This window comes from Balearica regulorum, chromosome 28 (assembly GCF_011004875.1).
Source record: "Balearica regulorum gibbericeps isolate bBalReg1 chromosome 28, bBalReg1.pri, whole genome shotgun sequence".
NCBI classification, from domain to species: Eukaryota; Metazoa; Chordata; class Aves; order Gruiformes; family Gruidae; genus Balearica; species Balearica regulorum.
The window spans coordinates 2,553,868-2,569,573 of record NC_046211.1 but is presented as its reverse complement, the minus strand read 5'-3'; the positions used below and the strand labels follow the sequence as shown (position 1 = coordinate 2,569,573).

Here is a 15,706-nt window from a genome sequence, read left to right as displayed (position 1 = left end):
TCTCCCGCAGTGCGATCATAAATAATAATAGCGTGCAGAAAGCCCCTGCCTGCTATTTCGGTTGTCGCAGATGGTCCGTAAAAAAGTCGGATGGGCTGGAAGCGGCAGAGCCGGTGACTCTGACCGCCCAGACATCTGAGCGGTGGGCACTTGGCTGCAGCCCCCCCGGGGGCTGTGAAAGCTCCGGGGGTGGGGGGTTTGCAAAGGGGCTGGAGGGGTGGGAGAAGGGCTGGGAGGTGCCTCCAGGAGCAGGTTTGGGTGCTGGGGCAGAGCGTGCAGGAAGGTGCCTGCGCTGGGATGCGATAGGAGCCGTGGCTTGAAGCCGGCTCGTTTGCTTCCTGCTCTCCCCGGATGTTCTTGGGGATGGCTCGAAGCACTCAGATACCAGGGGGGAGCCGCCCCCAGACCTCAGGGAGAGGGGTCTTTCTGCTCTGGGAGGGGTCCCAGGGAGCAATGTCTCACTCCAGGCTGGGCGGCAGAGCCCTCCTCGGGCACGGACGGGCCGTAGCTCCGGCTCCAGGGATCTCCCCTGCCCTCTCACAGGCCCCTCTGCCGAAAAAAAGAAAAAAAAAAGAGGCTTCGTTGTAGCGCAGAATCTGCTGGAGGCTCGCCGTTTCCATCTCGCTCGCTTGCCGTTCGTTTGAAGGGGGATAATTTCGCGGTCGCAAGCGCAGAGGTGTTCCAAGTCCGGCCATCTGCGTCTCATTCACTCGCTGCCTGGGACACGGAAGAAATCCTGTTTATAGGAGCCAGGCCCTTGCATGTTAGAGGAGGGGGTTTTTGTTTTTTTTTTCCTTAATTTTTATATTTATTTTTTTTTTAGCAAGGCACTTGAGCTGAGACCGGAGCGCTCCAGCGTTGTTTCCAAAGCAAACGCGCAGCAGAGGGTTGGGTCGGTATCTCGGCGCTGGCCGATGCCGTCTGCTTGGGGGCGGCAACCGAGGGGGCTTACGGGGTCGAGCATCACTCACCCGAGGGGGTGAGCCCCCTTCAGCAGCGTGGGCGCTGGATCTGGGGTGCAAGTGGGGTCCCGCAGCAGAGCACAGCCCCCAAATCCTTGGGGGAGGTCCCTCCTCTGTCTTTACATCCCCATCCTTTGAAGGGAGGATGCTGCGGTGCCGCGGCTGCCGCGTTTTGGGGGTCACCTTACCCTTTTCCAAGCCGTAAAACATTTTTGGGACCCCCCGCCATCCCCGATCGTGCTCCAGCGTGGGGAGCAAACGCAATTCCCTGCACGGCAGCGGCTCAGCCCTCCAGGACTCCTCTCGCTGCAAGCCCAGACCCAAGAACCGGGGCTGGAAAAAAGGTTTCTGTCTCAGGTTTCCCCATCTGGGGTGAGAAGGGTCGGGCGGGTGGTTAGAGGTGGGGTTTGGGATCGGAGGCTCCTCGTTCCCCTATCCAGGGCTCCGGAATGACTGCGGTCACAGCTCCAGAGCCTCCGGGCCGACTGTTGGCCGAAATCATCGCCTGCGGCGTGGCCGGGCAGCCCCGGGCTGTGAATAGGTGGCTTTCAGAAATAGCTCAATAACAAGGCAAGGGGAAAAAAAAAAAAAAAAAAGAAAAAAAGAAATCTTCTTGTAGGCGAGGCAAAATGTTCAGTTTATTGGGGATAAAAAGGCCTCTGGTACGGTTTTTCCCGGCACGGCGGGGAGCGGCGGCGCTTTCCAAGCGTTGGGACCGTGGGAGGCCGAATTGTAGCAGCGTCCTGGCAGCGCGCGGGGATGGTTTCCATTCGGTGCGAACATTACAGGGGAGATAGTGTTTCACGTCTTGCTGCTGGGGCTCTCTTCCCCGGCAGCACCGGCCCCGTGTCCCCCAAAGGGGGGGCTTGGAATAAAATAGCCGCAGTGTTTTCCAAGCCGCCTCCTTTGGAGCGGGCTCCTGTGCTGCCTGGCTCCTGCCCAAAGGAAACGGATCTGCCTGGATAATGTTTCCCAACCTGATCACCAGGAATGCTGCTCATTTCGCCCGGGACTTTCTCCCCAGGAGGGCAACACCGTTCATTTTCCTCTGCCTTCCTCCCTCCTGCTCCCCCCTCCTTCTTCCTCCTCCGTGCCCCCCCCCCCCGAAAGGAGGGATGCTCACGCCGTTTCCGAGCGGACGGTGACCCCGTGTTTCCGATTGCTTTGCAGGGGCGATGCTTGGGGGAGACCTGAACAACACGAACGGAGCCTGCCCGAGCCCCGTGGGTAAGTGAGGAGCCGTAGCCTTTCGGCAAGCGGTGCGGGTGCCGGGACCCGCGCCCTTGGCTCTGTTTGCCGCTCCTTGCCTCAGTTTCCCCAAGCGTAACGTAGGATTTTGCTGTGCCGTTCGGCCCCGGCGGTCGATGGAGAAGCGCTAGGGAAGATTTTGGCTGCCGTTGGCAGCGGGAGAGTTTGGCACCCCTGGGTTTTTGGGAGAGCGGCGACTCAAGGGAGCAAGTGAGGTGGTCGCTGAGGACCGTGCTTTGGGCAGCTCTGGGTTTAGCTCCCCGCGCTGCAACCGGTTCCTCCCCTGACCTCGGGTGAGTCACTTAACACCTGATTCCTCGTCGCGCTTGGGCCCTATAAAGGAACTTTACTGCAAGGAAAAAAGCTCATTAAGGTCCCTTTCCACTGCGAGAACCTCCGTGCTAATGAGGCTCAGACCTTGTGGCTTAGCTCCCCAGCTATAAAACGCGCTAATAATACCTCCTTCCCCGCGGTCTGCCTCCGCTGTCTGCAGAGCGAGGTCTTTGGGGCCGGCGCTTGCGTAGATACAACCCAAAAGCCGACGACGGCCCCCCCGGGTCCCGCTGGGAAGCGGCTGCCACTACCGGCACCGCCGCTGCGGGCTGGGGCAGGGTGGGCTGCGGTCCAGGGTGGATCCCGTCCATCCCCGGGCGAGGCGGAGCGGGGAAGGCAGCCTCGCACCGGGAGTCTGGCTCGGCAACCCCGCGGGAGCTTTTTGCAGCGGGGCTTCAGCCGACAGCACGGAGGAGGAGTGTGGAATTCGGCGTTGACCCAATTAAAACCAAATTGGAGCCCAAGTCTCACTGGTTGCGCGGACGGGGCCGGTCCAGCTGCGGTTCGGCAGCTCCGTGGCCGCCCGTCCCCATCCCCTGCACCGCGGCTGCTCCCGGGAATAACCTTTTCCCTGCGTTGGCAGCGGCCGTGCCAGCGCCGGGGGATGTTTCTCCCCGGCTGCACGTCCAGAGCAAACCCTGCCCGGGGAAGTTTGTGGGGCTGGCGTCTCCTCGGGACCCTCGCAGCACCCAGCACGGAGCTTCGCTGCTCCTTCCACGGCGGAGGGAAGGGGCTGTCGTGCCGCAGCCCCCCGGCCACCTTCGCGGCCCCTTTTCTCCCCCTCCCCTCCCCAAAGCCGCCCCCACGTCAGCTGTTGGGAGCAGCCGTGGCGGCGCGGAGCTTGGCAGGGCCCGTGAATGTCAGCATTGACGTCACCGGAGCATTCCCCGCGTTCCTGCCGCCGCTCCAGGAAACGGGCGCGAGGAGCAGGGACGGCCCGGCCGTGGCCAGCCCCGGACCCCCGCCAGCACTGGACCCCCCCCCGTCCCCGGGGGTCCCCGCACCGGCTGCGGGAGGGGAGCGTGGCCCTGGCTCTGGCACAGCGCTTGCCATTTTCCGGTACCTGGGACATCTCTTCTTCCTCCTCCTCCTCCTCCTCCTCCCTTGCAATCTCTGCAGCACGGAGCGATCACCTGCTGCCTCTGAGTCATCAGCCGCCGGGTGCTCTGGCCGGATCCTGCAGCGATGCTGGCTGCGTCCCCGTGTCCTGTCTGCACGCCACAGCGTGCCCCATCCCTGGTGCCTTGGGGCGTGGGAAGCACCTCGCCCACCCTGCCTGCTCCGCTTTTGGACCCCTTTTTTGGGAGTCAGGGTTATCCTGAGATCCTGGCGGGAATGCAGCCCTGCTCTATGCGGCTGGCGGGGACGGCTGGATCCAGGCTGGGGGCACTGGGACTCCTCCGATGGCAGGGAAGCCTTTGGGGGTGAGTGGCGGCGCTGGGACCCAAACCTGCTCCCCTCCCGTGCCAGGGTCACCCCGACCCGCGCCCCAACTGACGTGCACCATAATGTGCCGTACCTCAAAGCGGCCGTTGCCGTAAGAGCCGCCGCATCTGCATCCGTGTCGGTGCCACCTCGGGAAGGCGGATATCGAGGGGTTTTGCATTTCTTTTGGCTTTGCCTCCGTCGGTTTTTGCGTGGCCACCGGCACTGCGGGTAGCGAAGGTCACCCGGGGAATTTTATGCCCCTTCATTGGTAAGAAATAAAAAAGCCAGTGGCCTCGCAAGCCGAGCGCACCTAGTTCCCGGTTTGTGGAGGTACCCAGGACCTGATACGCGGCAGCTCACGGTGATTCGGGGCTGGGAGGACACCTCGCTGGGGCCAGGACAGCCCGAGCCTCCCTCAGGCAGGGACCCAGCACGGGAGCTGCAGGACGGGGCCGCACCACGGGCACCCCGCGCAGCACCAGACCCGCAGCTCCCGGGGTGCGTGGCCGTCCCCCCCCGTACCCGGTTTACCCCGTCGCCGACGTGTCCGGCCCTGGGACGGCTCTGGGAGAGGCAGCGGCTGGCGCTCGGCCCCCGATGAACACACGCCACGGCTGCGGCGTCACTGCCACCAGCCGCCTGCTGAAATGCAGATGTAGCGCAATGGTAGATGTGATTAATAATGCAATCAGCGACCTATTTTTCCCGGTCTAACGTGCAATGAATATGAGGGCTGAATCCTGGTGATTGCTAAACGCCTTTCTATCTTTGGGGCCTATTCATAAAAAAAAAAAACCCTCATCAGAACAGTAATCTGATCCAATTTATTCCTTTCCTGATGTTCATCAAATCTTTTCCTTTTTAAATTTTTTTCTTCCTTCCCTTTCTTCTTTTCCCCCCCCCCCCTCTTTGCACATAAAATCCTTAAGTGGGGCAGCAGGAGGAGGAGGAGGAGGGAACCTCAGATCTTCAAAGGGGCAGTGGGATCAGTGAACCGAGTCCTCGCTCTGCCACAGCCCCTTTTCGCTGCTCCGGGTACCATAAAGAGACCTTAAAAGTGAACGTAACAGTAATTATCCCCCTTGCTCGGGCCCCAGTACCCTGCCGGAGCAGCGTAAAGAAGCCTTGCTGCAAATCAAGCCTGTGATATTTATTGGTTGTTATTGCGGTAATGATCGTGAGCTCCTGCAGGTCCAGGAGCCGCCCCGGGGCGCTGGGGGATCGGCTGCCTGCCCTGCCTGCACCCCTGCCTGGCCCGGGGCAGGTTTGCCTGGTCTTGGTGGGGAGGATGCACCCGCTGCGGGCGTTCGAGCGGCCGCCGGCGCTGCCGAGCTCGCTCGGGGCTAGATGGGCACGTACCTGCCCGGGGGCTACGGCTGAGCCTGCCTGCCGTGCGGGAGGGTTTTGGGGAGCCCCGGGGGGGGGTGTGTGGGGTGTGTGTGTGCAGTGTCGCTCTCCTGGGGAGGAGCACGCGTGGAGCCCCGCCGCGGCCCCGCTCGCCGTGCACGCGTTCACCACCGCCGTGCATTCACCACCTCCTTCCTCTCTGTCACCCGTTTTCCTGCAGGAAACGGCTACGTGAGTGCCCGAGCCTCCCCAGGTCTCCTTCCCGTCTCCAACGGCAGCGGCTTGGGCAAGATCATCCCGGCCAAGTCCCCGCCGCCGCCCTCCCACAGCACGCAGCTCGCCACCAACAGCCGCAAGCCAGATTTACGTGTGATCACCTCGCAGAGCGGGAAGGGGTTAATGCACCATTTGGTGAGTGCCCGGCAAAGGTCGGCGAGGAGACCGGGGTGGGAACGTGTCCCCTGCCAGCAGACCGGTTGCAGGGTGGACTTTGCCTTGGAGCAAGATGCAGCACGGGCACCTATAGCGTGGCCGTAGCGGTGGGAGCTGGCCGGGGCCGTGCCGGCGGGGAGACCCAAGGAGGAAAGCTTGGATTCCCGTTTGCACCGTGCTGGATGCGAACAACACGGTGCAAAACCCGTGTCTGCGAACGACACGGTGCAAAACCCCGTGTCTGCAAACGACACGGTGCAAAACCCGTGTCTGCGAACGACACGGTGCAAAACCCCGTGTCTGCAAACGACACGGTGCAAAACCCCGTGCCGGGCACGAACCTGACCCGTGCGCACCGTACGTGCCCCGTCGTAGGCGAGGGCGCGGTGCCGGCGAGCGTGGCGGCGCGGCGGTTGGCGGGGCTGTGGAGTTAACGGTGCCTCTCGGTTTTCTCTCTGTTGTCCCGCGGGCAGACGGAGGACCACTTGGCTCTGGTGAGTTCCCCGGTGAGCGCGCGGCGCGGCGGGGTGGGACGTGGGCCGCTTGTCCCCTTGGTCCCCGCACCCTGCCCTGACTCGGCGAAGGCGTGGGGGCGCACGGAGGGGGGTGGACGCCTTTGCCCTCCGTTGGGAAGGCGGCGGGACGCGGGTGCCGGTGCAAATGTCACATCCAGCCCTGCCGCAGAAAATCAATCCCGAGAAAAAAAACGCGCTTTGAGGAAAATCAGGTTCCCTATGGAAAAGAAGGAGCTGACACGAGCTGTAAAGTGCCTGTTTCTCCACTAAGGCCAAAAACGGTGTGCTGGGTTCCCCGAGGGACGTCGGCCCGCGTCCCTTTTGGGGCCGGCGCTGCGTGGAGCCAGCCCGGGCACCGCCACCGCCGCGGACCCGTCCCCTGGGCTTTGCTGGAGCCACCGCAGTTTACAGCACGGGAAGACCTGGCCCACTGCCACCACATGAGAGATAGGGAGTAAACGAGACTCTTCCCATATTAAGGATCTTATTTAAAGCCCGTGTAAATCCACTGGCTGGCTAGTGCATTCCCTAAACCTCCTTTGTGCACGGGGGGCAGTTTGCCGTGTTATTTTTATGGGTTGGTTTTTTTGTTGTTGGGTTTTTTCCCCCCCCCCCCACTCCGCTCTTTCTTTTCCCCTGCCAGCAAAGTGAACACCACCTTGTTTGTGGCAATGATTCACCCTGTTCTGTTGCTATTCTGGTGCAGGGCAGATGGGCGACAGGTCAGCGCAGCGAGGAAAGGGCGAGAGCCGCTGTAGGATGCGGCTAATGCAGCCAGGGAAAAGCTCTCCAAAAACACAGGAGTAAGCCGATACCTCTCGCAGCCTGCAAGGAGACACTCTTGGCCAGGGGAAGGATCGGTCAGGGCTTTGGCAGACTTGAATTCTGCCTCTCTCCATGCCCCAAAAGCCTTCTTGCTTAACGGCCTCCCTCCCAGCAGCTCCGTGCCTCAGTTTCCCCATCTGCAGAGTGAAACCAGTCACCGCCCGCCTCCTCATCTGCTCGGCACCGTTCCCGCTGCCAGAGGGCATTGCCTGTCTCCGGGCTGGAGGAGCAGCTTGCTTTAGGCAAAAATCAGCCGGGTTGGCATCAACGGTTTTAATTGTTAGGCTGAGCTAACCCGGCTGATTTTTGCCTGAAGTGAAGTACAGTCCTCGCCCAAACCGAGCTGGCAGCAGGGAGGTTGGGGGGGGGGGGTGGTGTGATGAAATCCAGGACGGAGGGGTGACGGAAAGGGGAAAGCAGAGCATTGCCTCGGCCGCTCTGCGGATTCATCCTGCCTGGTGCAGATGCCTCCCCCCCCCACCCCACCCCAAGCTCTGCTAACCTTCTCCCCAGATTTGCTCCCTCCATATTGCTCAACCTACACACCAGATCTTCTCTCTAAATGGCAACTCCCACCTCTTTACACACTCAGAGGCAGCGGGATGAGTCAGCTGCCCCTCCGCTGAGCCCTGCCCCGCTGCCCGTAACCCTTTGCCCGCAGGCTCAGCCCCTGCCAGCCTCGGGGGTTTGCTCCCGGCGGCTTTAAGCTCCGAGCGCGGTCTGCTCTTTTAGTGGGGTCAGAGAGGTGTTTCCCCCCCCGGCCTCCCCGTTTCTCTGCACGCTCCTGAGCTGAAGGGTAGAGCAGGATGCATTCGCCGAGCCCGCGGCGCTGAGCGATCTCACCTGGGAGCATGCCCGCATGGTTTTGTAACCGGCCGGAATGGCAGTTTGCAACCGGGAGTGTTTTGCACGACGGTGTGAGTGGCACGGGGCGGGGAGGGGGGAGCAGCTTGCACACCTCAGCACCTGCATGATTTGGGATTGGAAATTTGGGTGCTTCTGACATCCCCCGCGCTCACCTCGTGGTGTAACGAGGGTGGCTGCTGCCCCCTTCCCGCCGTCGATCCAGCCCTGCTTCAGCCGGCGTCCCCCCGCCCCAGCCCTGGACTCATCCCCACGCCCGCGCTCTCCCGGGAAAGCCGCAGAGCCCCGGTGGGACGGCAGGGATGGCGTTCCAGGTCGCATCCTGCTGGGCTGGCTCGGGGTCCGAAGCAGGCAGGAGAGGGACGGGGCTGAATCCTGCCCACCGTGAAGGCATTTCTCCGCAGCGGGCAGGAGGACGGACGCACGCCAGGAAAACCCGCTCCTACGGCCCCGGGGCTTTAGCAATTAGAGCCCTGGTAATCGCCTTCCCTGGGTGCTGCGGAGGGACCTGTGGGTTGGGCAGCATGTGGGCGCAGGGCGCTGCAAAGCCAGCACCCCAGGGTGCTGTCACCCTCCGGAAGTTTTAGCCTCCAGCCTTATCCTGCCGGCCGTGAACCATCGCGGGGGTCCTGTGCTCAGCCCTACGTGGTGCTGGGAGCCCTTGGGGCCCCGCAACGAGCCGGGAGGAAGGCTCCTTGCCGTGTCCCCGGGGACGCGGCCAGCCTCGTGCCAGGCGTGATTTAAGCTGGGGCACTGCCCCAGTCTTCACAGGGTGACGTGTGCCGGGGTGCTTCAGATTAGAGTCAAGCCTCTTGAATCTGATTGAAATCAGCTCAGCAGAGACAGCCCAGATTATCTGCCTTGTAAACAGGGCTGAATCTGACCCGTAGATCCGCCCACGTAACTCCCTGGAAAACCACGGGGCGAGGAGTGGGGGGGGAGAGGTTGGCGTGCACCCGTCCAAGGGCAGAATTTTTCCACGATGGACCTGCTAATGCCTGAGTCACCCAAACCTCATGAGGGCACCGAGCCGGCAGGTTGCTGAGCGCTGGATTTGGGGTTTAAGGATGCCAGAGTGCCTTTAGAGTCCTGGGAGCGGCGCTTAGCATCTGCAGCGTGCCTTAGAGGCAGGAGGCTCGTTCTCGGACACAGGCGCTGCAGGGAGGAGGATGTCTCAGCTCTGCGCTGCGTTAGCCGGTCCTGGTTTTGTTTGGTACCTTTCTTACTCCCTGAGGAGCACGGCAAACCTCCCGTGCATCCTCCAGAAAATAGCAACTCCGCTTTTTTTTTTTTTTTTTAGATCAGGGGGAATGCGGACTGGGGCATCCCAGTGCTGGTCCCCCTCCGTGCACGCAGGGACGTTGCTGGTCCTCGCGGGTGAAACCCCAGCCCTGGGCAGAAGGGTGACCCAAGGTCAATGCCAAGTGACCTGCAAGGGAACGTCACACGGGTCCTAAACGTCTGCAACCGGTGTGGTTGGTTTGCACCTCGGCCTCTTCAACGGCCGGTGCATGCCCGAGATTTTGGGGGGCAGGGGGGGGGCTACAACCCACGAGGACGGCGGAGTAAAATGCAACCTGGGTTGTAACTCCCTCTCCGTTTGCTTCCCCAGCAGAACACGCAGCGGTTAGGTGTCTCCCAAGCAACTCACTCTTTAACCACGCCGGTTGTTTCTGTGGCTACTCCGAGTTTGCTGACGCAGGGGCTGCCTTTCTCTGCCATGCCCACAGCGTACAACACAGGTAAGAGCGCGCAACCCGGCTTCCGAGCTTTCCGATGGATGATTCAATACGAGAGGGGAAACGGGCTGCTGCGAGCGCGTGCCCGGCTCTGGCCGAGCGGCGTCGCTGCCGCAAGACGTGGTCAAGTCCGAGAGTTTCCCAGGGTTAAAATCAAGGGGGAAATTCATATAAATAATGAGATTTCGCTGTCGCATCCGGAAGGTCTGTGAGGGCCTGATCCTGTAGCCCGTTGCGCCGCGCTGGCAGCGTGAAGGTGCTTTTCTGCGGATGCTAATTACAACTACACCAATCTCCAGGCTCTTGAGAGCTCCGGGTGATGTCGTAACAGCGGCTTAAAGAAACCGAGCCTAAAAAAGTTTGGGAAGAATGCAAACCAGCCTGCTCGTAGGCATAGCAGATTCGGGCTGGCGGGGTTGGAACCGGCCCGAGGTGAACGGTTACAAGCGCCTTTGCCCGAGCGAAGGGGTTGTTCATCCGCGACCTGTCAAACCTCCGCGAAATCTTTTAAGGACTTGCCGGTTTCCTGCGTAATTGGCTTTGGCATTCGCTCAGAGAAAAGTTTGCAAAAACGTAAAAAGCTGCTTGTCTGGAAGAACCCAGAATAGGCGTGTTGGGAACTCCCTCTCCTAATTAGTAGGTGTAGCCCTGAAGATGCCTGTTTGTGCGTGACGAGTAGGCTCCTCTCCCTGCCTGGAACCCGTCACCGGCCGTACAGTCCACCGGCCGGTCTGTGTCCAGCCAAACTCCCTAAAATAGCTTTTAATTGAGCCCTGCGCTGCTACCGCTCAGGGCCGGGGAGGGGCGGGTGGCTGAAATTCAGCTTTCTGTATTTATTTTTCTCTTGCAGGTGACCGTAGGCAGAGGAGCGGTTCCCGCTCGGACGCCTTGGGTGTCTGTGGCTGGGATGTTTGCTAGAGATACTGCAGCAGGGGGTTATCGTCGCGTAGATCGCTGGAGGGCGCAGATGCCCGGAGCAAAATCCGAGCCTTGGGGTGTTGCGAGTTTGTTCTTTCCAGGGCTCACCTATTAATTGGGTGGGAATTGTCTTGATTTCAGGCCGGTGAGGTTGCGTGGAGTTTTCCGCTGGCCGGGCTTACGCGCCCTTTCCCGTGCTTGCTCTGATTAAGTCAAATCCGACCGTTTGCAGCTTCGAGATACGGGATGGCTCCGGTTCAAGCTCTTGGTGTTAGCTGCGGAGGCGGCTGTCGTAACCAGTGGGTGGCAGGAGCTCCTAAACCAGAATGGCTGGTGCTGGGTGCGGGGTGGGGTGGGGGGGGGGAAAAAGAACTCGCGTAGGGTAAAGGACCCAGTCCGGGGACGTTGTGCAGGGCGTGCCTCGAATCAGCCCGGCGGCTTTGGCAGCGGTTCAGCGCCTTGGCAGCCACCTTCGTGTTCTGCTGCTGCAGGCAAGTTTGGCCCCAGCCGGGGTGGGGAAGGTTGCGAACCGCAAGGCGCCCAAAATGACGGCGAGGAAAGGGGGAGGGAAGGCGAGAGTTCGCTCAGACGCTCAGGATCTGCGGGTGTCTCTATCAGATGCAGACGCGGCTCTTGGGGGGGGGGGTGCAGCCGAGCGAGGGTTTGACCATCTCCTGGAAGAGCAGTTGCTTTCCCACCCACCCCCCTTTCCCCGTGCTGCCTAGCTGCAGGATTTGCCACCCGTTGTAAAATCCACACACACGCAACCCCCCCACACACCCCCCGCCCCGGTTTTGGGATGCTCGGCTGGGGTTCGGGATGCTCCCGGGAAGAGCATCTCCCTCCCCCTATGCAAGTGAGGTGAGGGGGGGGGTACCACGGCCTGGGGGTGCCCGGCCGGGGGCGTGGGGGGGGGTGCGTGGGAGCGGCGGGGGCTGCGTGTCCCCGGTGGTGGGTGGGGAGCGCCCCCTGCTGCCACGCGGGCACGGGCCACGCGGCGTGGGGACAGGGCACACACGGGTGGGGTTCAGCGGCTACCGGGGTGGGGGGGGGGGGGGTTTGCTGCCCCGGGGGTCGGGGGGGGGGGGGGAACGCGCGACTGTGGGTTTTACACCCGGCCGTCCTCCGCCAGTGGGTGTCTGGGGGGGTGGGGGGTTGTTCACGCCCCACGGTCCGTCCTGAGTGGAATCGGCGCACGGCTGCGTTTGCTGCGCTTTGAGGGGGGGGGGCGATGGTAACCAGTGGGTTTGGGTAGTGTGGAGGTGGGGGGTCCTGTTAGCGGCTCGCGCCTCGAGGCAAGAAGAAGGCTTGGGTATAAGGAAGAAGTTATTGGGTATAAGGAAGAAGTTATTGGGTATAAGGAAGAAGTTTTTTAGGGTGAGGGTGCTGAGGCACCGGCACAGGGTGCCCAGAGAGCCGGCGGACGCCCCATGCCTGGAAACATCCAGGGTCGGGTTGGACGGGGCTCTGAGCACCCTGATCTTGTTGAAGATGTCCCCGCTCGTTGCAGGGGGTTGGACTAGGTGACCTTTGAAGGTCCCTTCCAAGCCGACCCCATCTATCATTCTCTGTTCCTCTGAGATGTGTGCTATGGCCGGCATCCCTGTGGAGCTCTCAGCGATAGCTGATGTTCTGGAAGTTGTGGCTGGTTTGTGTCTCTGGGTCTCCATCTTCTCCGGTGCTCAGGGCTGGAGCAGTTCTGCCGCTGAAATGACTGAAGGGCTCCTTCCTTTCCAGATTATCAGCTGACGAGCGCTGAGTTGTCTTCGCTGCCGGCATTCAGCTCACCTGGTGGGCTGTCCCTTGGCAACATCTCTGCCTGGCAGCAGCAGCAGCAGCAGCAGCAGCAGCAGCAACAGCAGCAGCAGCAACAACAGCAGCAGCAGCAGCAGCAGCAGCAACAGCAGCAGCAGCAGCAGCAGCAACAGCAGCAACAGCAGCAACAGCAGCACCTGGTTCCTGTATCACTAGGAAATTTAATGTAAGTGAAATGGGTACCAGGGGCCGCTCGGATGACGTTGTGCAAGGAAAGAGGGAAACGGGGAATCCCTCCGAGGTGCCAAACCTGCAGAACCCGAGCTGTGACTCCTCCGCGGGGTTATCGTCAGCCTCCCGCTGCGGGGCCCCGGCAATTACAGTGGGTTTACGCCGTGCTCCTAGGAGGCAGGAGCAGACGTGCCCGCAGCTGCGGGAGCAGCCAGACCAGCCAGCTCGTGAAATTTGGGGAATCTCGTCCCTCCCACTGTCGTAGGAGTCACCCTGGAGTCCCCAGATGAGATTGGGGTGGCGTGTGCTAGGCGATGCTCTCGGAGAGCGTCTTCTTGCTGTCTGTCCGCAGGGTTGTTCCCTTCACCTCACGTGGGGGGGGCGGGGAGCTGAGATCCAGCAAGAGCCGGAGTTAAACGGGATGGTCGTTGCAGAGTAAGATGCCTGGAAATAGCGGTCCTGCTAGTGTAGGGCATGGGTAGCTTTTAAAATTGAAAATGAATTGCTTTACTCCAGGGGAAAAAAAAAACATATGCAGTTGTATATTGGAGCAAGTTTTCTGAAGCGGACCCGCTTTTAGTCTGGAATGAAGCCTCCACACGCAGAGCTTTTCCAGAGTATATTAGTCAAAATGAAGTTAAGCAACTTGCCCGCAATCGCTCTTAAGACCGTGAGACAAAAAGAGGCAGGAATTGAAGGGGAGGATTCGGTGACTTTGCCCCAAAGCCAGCTTAGGAGCGAGACTCTCGCATCCCCAGCTTCTGAAGCGCCGGGATTTTGCGCACCGGGATTTTGCACAGTGAGTTCAGTGCTTTTCTGCACTGCCCGGAGCGCGTTTTCCAGGCAGAGCAGGCAGCAGCTTCCCCAGCCTGGACCTCCTGCACCAGCGGGGCTGCAGGGTGTGCAGAAAGCCCCGGATAGAATTTTGAGGCTAAAGAGGTTCCCGGCTTGGAGCAAAACTGCCCGTCCGGGTCCTCCACCGGATTTACGCAGCCCACGGGGGACGCTGGGGCAGAGCCATGGGGGTGCCCACGGGACGGGGGTGTTGCAGCCTGTCCCTCTCCGCGTCTTTGGGTCGCTGCTGCGGGGACGTCGGGTGGGATCGGGGCTGGATCGCAGGGTGCTGCTGGAGGAGGGATGCTTCCCGCAGGGCTGTGCGGGGTCTAATCCTGGCTCGGCAGTGATGCGTCATGGTGAGCGTGCAGGTTATGAGTTCTGGACTCCTAATAATTCCTAATTCTAATTATGAATCTAGATTCGTAATCTAATCCAGATTTGTAATCTAATCCAGATTCGTAATCTAATCCAGAGTCATCATTCTGGATTCCTTCAGCCGCGGGGTGTGCAGGTTATGAATTCTGTGCATTGGAGGGTAAAAGGCCACCAAAAAGATGAATAACGAGAGACTTCCCGTTATCTCCTCCTCCATCTGTTTCTCCCCCTTCCTCCCCTCCTGCTCTCCTCCTCCTCTCCCAACCTCATCCCGTGTGTTCCCCCCCCCACTCCCCGACTTTCTGGATGCCCAGACAAGGGAGTCACTTGTCCCACACCACCACTTTGACTGTCAACACCAACCCCAACATCAGCATCAAGTCGGAGCCCGTCTCGCCCAACCGGGAAAGAAACACTGCCACCCCGCTCAGCACCTTCCCCCACCAGCCCCGGCACGAGCCCACCGGCCGCTCGCCCGTCGACAGCCTCAGCAGCAACACCAGCTCCTACGAAGGCAGCAGCGAGCGGGACGATCCCGCCCGCCCCGATTTCGGCTCATCCTTGGGCCTCCTGCGACCCACCAGCGAGCCCGAGGGGGAGAGCCCCTCCGTAAAGCGGATGCGGTTGGATACCTGGGTCACATAACCGGTCCCCGCCGTCCCTGGGAGCGCCGCCGGCTCGCAGCGGGGCCGCGGGGAGGGGGCGGGAGGGGTGGGGTGGGTGTGGGGGGGTGAAACGGGTTACGGGGACGGGATGGGCTGGGGTGGGGTTGGGGGGGGATTATCATAAACTGCCTGAGAAATAGCTTTAGGATTTTGTAGGCATTCATTCTAGCGCAGCAGGTGACGCACGCAGTACATACGGCGCTCCTCGCCCGGGGGGCTGCAGGCTCGGGAATAGCCGGGCGCATGGGGAAAAGGGGGGGGGGACACGGGACGGAAATGAAATAGCTGCGTCCTCGCCAAAAAAAAAGCAGTCCCTGGCAACGCTCATCCCCGCAAGCCGGCAACCGGGCGGCAGTCGGTGCCCGCTGACCGGCGAGACCCCGAGGACGTTGGGGAGTGTGTGTGTGTGTGTCCCCCCGCCCCGGGAGGTGGGACCGTATCCCTGGAGAAAAGCGCCTACGGCAGGATGGGCTCCCAGGGGAAACGGGGCACGGAGCATCCCCAAAAGTGCCTGGGCTTTCCGAGGTCCACGCGCAGGGAGGGGCTGTTCGGCCACGATCCAGCTCTTGGGAAGGTTGCGAAGGGATTTGGCAAGTGCCGGTTTTCCTAAAAAAAAAAAAAAAAAAAAAGTTTTCCTAAACCGGTTTTCCTAAACCTGGGTTGGGAAGGCAGGCTGGCATCGGCCGAGGGTGGCGCGGAGAGCCCGGCTTCAATTTTCAACGGGACGCAGCCGCAGCCCGCTCGTGCTGCCCGGATCCCGTAAAGGCGTGTCGGGGGAATAAGAGGCAGATTTTTTAAGGCTTAATCCTGTTTTCCCGAAAAGTAGACGACAGACGGCATCCTTTCCGGCAGATAAGGGAACTCCACTATTTCTGGCCACGGTCATTTTAAAATTGACCTTTAAAATTAACCTTTCCCAAACTGAGAGGGAAAAGTCGTGCCTGTGCCCGGGCGCGGCGCGTTTGGAGAGGAAGGATGCGTTATTGCCGCTTTTAAAGAAAACGGCGGGTTTTACCAACCAAAATTTGTAAATGCGTTTTAAAAATGCATTCCCATTCCACGTGGGCCAAAGCTTTAAATTAGAAAAATAGGAAGAAATGATTTTTATTGAAGGATGCAACTGAAATCGTTATCCTTCGGGATTTTGCCTGAAGGTTTCTAGGCCTCAAAGGGCGAGTTGGGCGGAAAATCTGCCGAAGTCTCAATGGAATGATTTAGTGGAAGGAAAAAGG

General features: G+C 60.7%; 1 protein-coding gene across 15 annotated transcripts in view; it reads left to right on the top strand.

Moving 5' to 3' along the window:
• Nucleotides 1–15,289, top strand: part of MEF2D (myocyte enhancer factor 2D) — a 96,439-nt gene extending 81,150 nt beyond the window's left edge. For 10 of the 15 annotated variants that reach the window (XM_075737302.1, XM_075737307.1, XM_075737312.1 and 7 more), the window contains 6 exons: nucleotides 2,133–2,189; nucleotides 5,539–5,729; nucleotides 6,224–6,244; nucleotides 9,567–9,696; nucleotides 12,349–12,592; nucleotides 14,124–15,289. In XM_075737302.1, coding sequence (XP_075593417.1) covers nucleotides 2,133–2,189; nucleotides 5,539–5,729; nucleotides 6,224–6,244; nucleotides 9,567–9,696; nucleotides 12,349–12,592; nucleotides 14,124–14,454 — 974 coding nt within the window. In that variant the 3' untranslated portion in view covers nucleotides 14,455–15,289. The remainder of the gene's footprint in view (nucleotides 1–2,132; nucleotides 2,190–5,538; nucleotides 5,730–6,223; nucleotides 6,245–9,566; nucleotides 9,697–12,348; nucleotides 12,593–14,123) is intronic. The other 5 variants (XM_075737308.1, XM_075737306.1, XM_075737313.1 and 2 more) reach the window with 3 other exon arrangements.
• The last annotated feature ends 417 nt before the right edge of the window (nucleotides 15,290–15,706 follow it).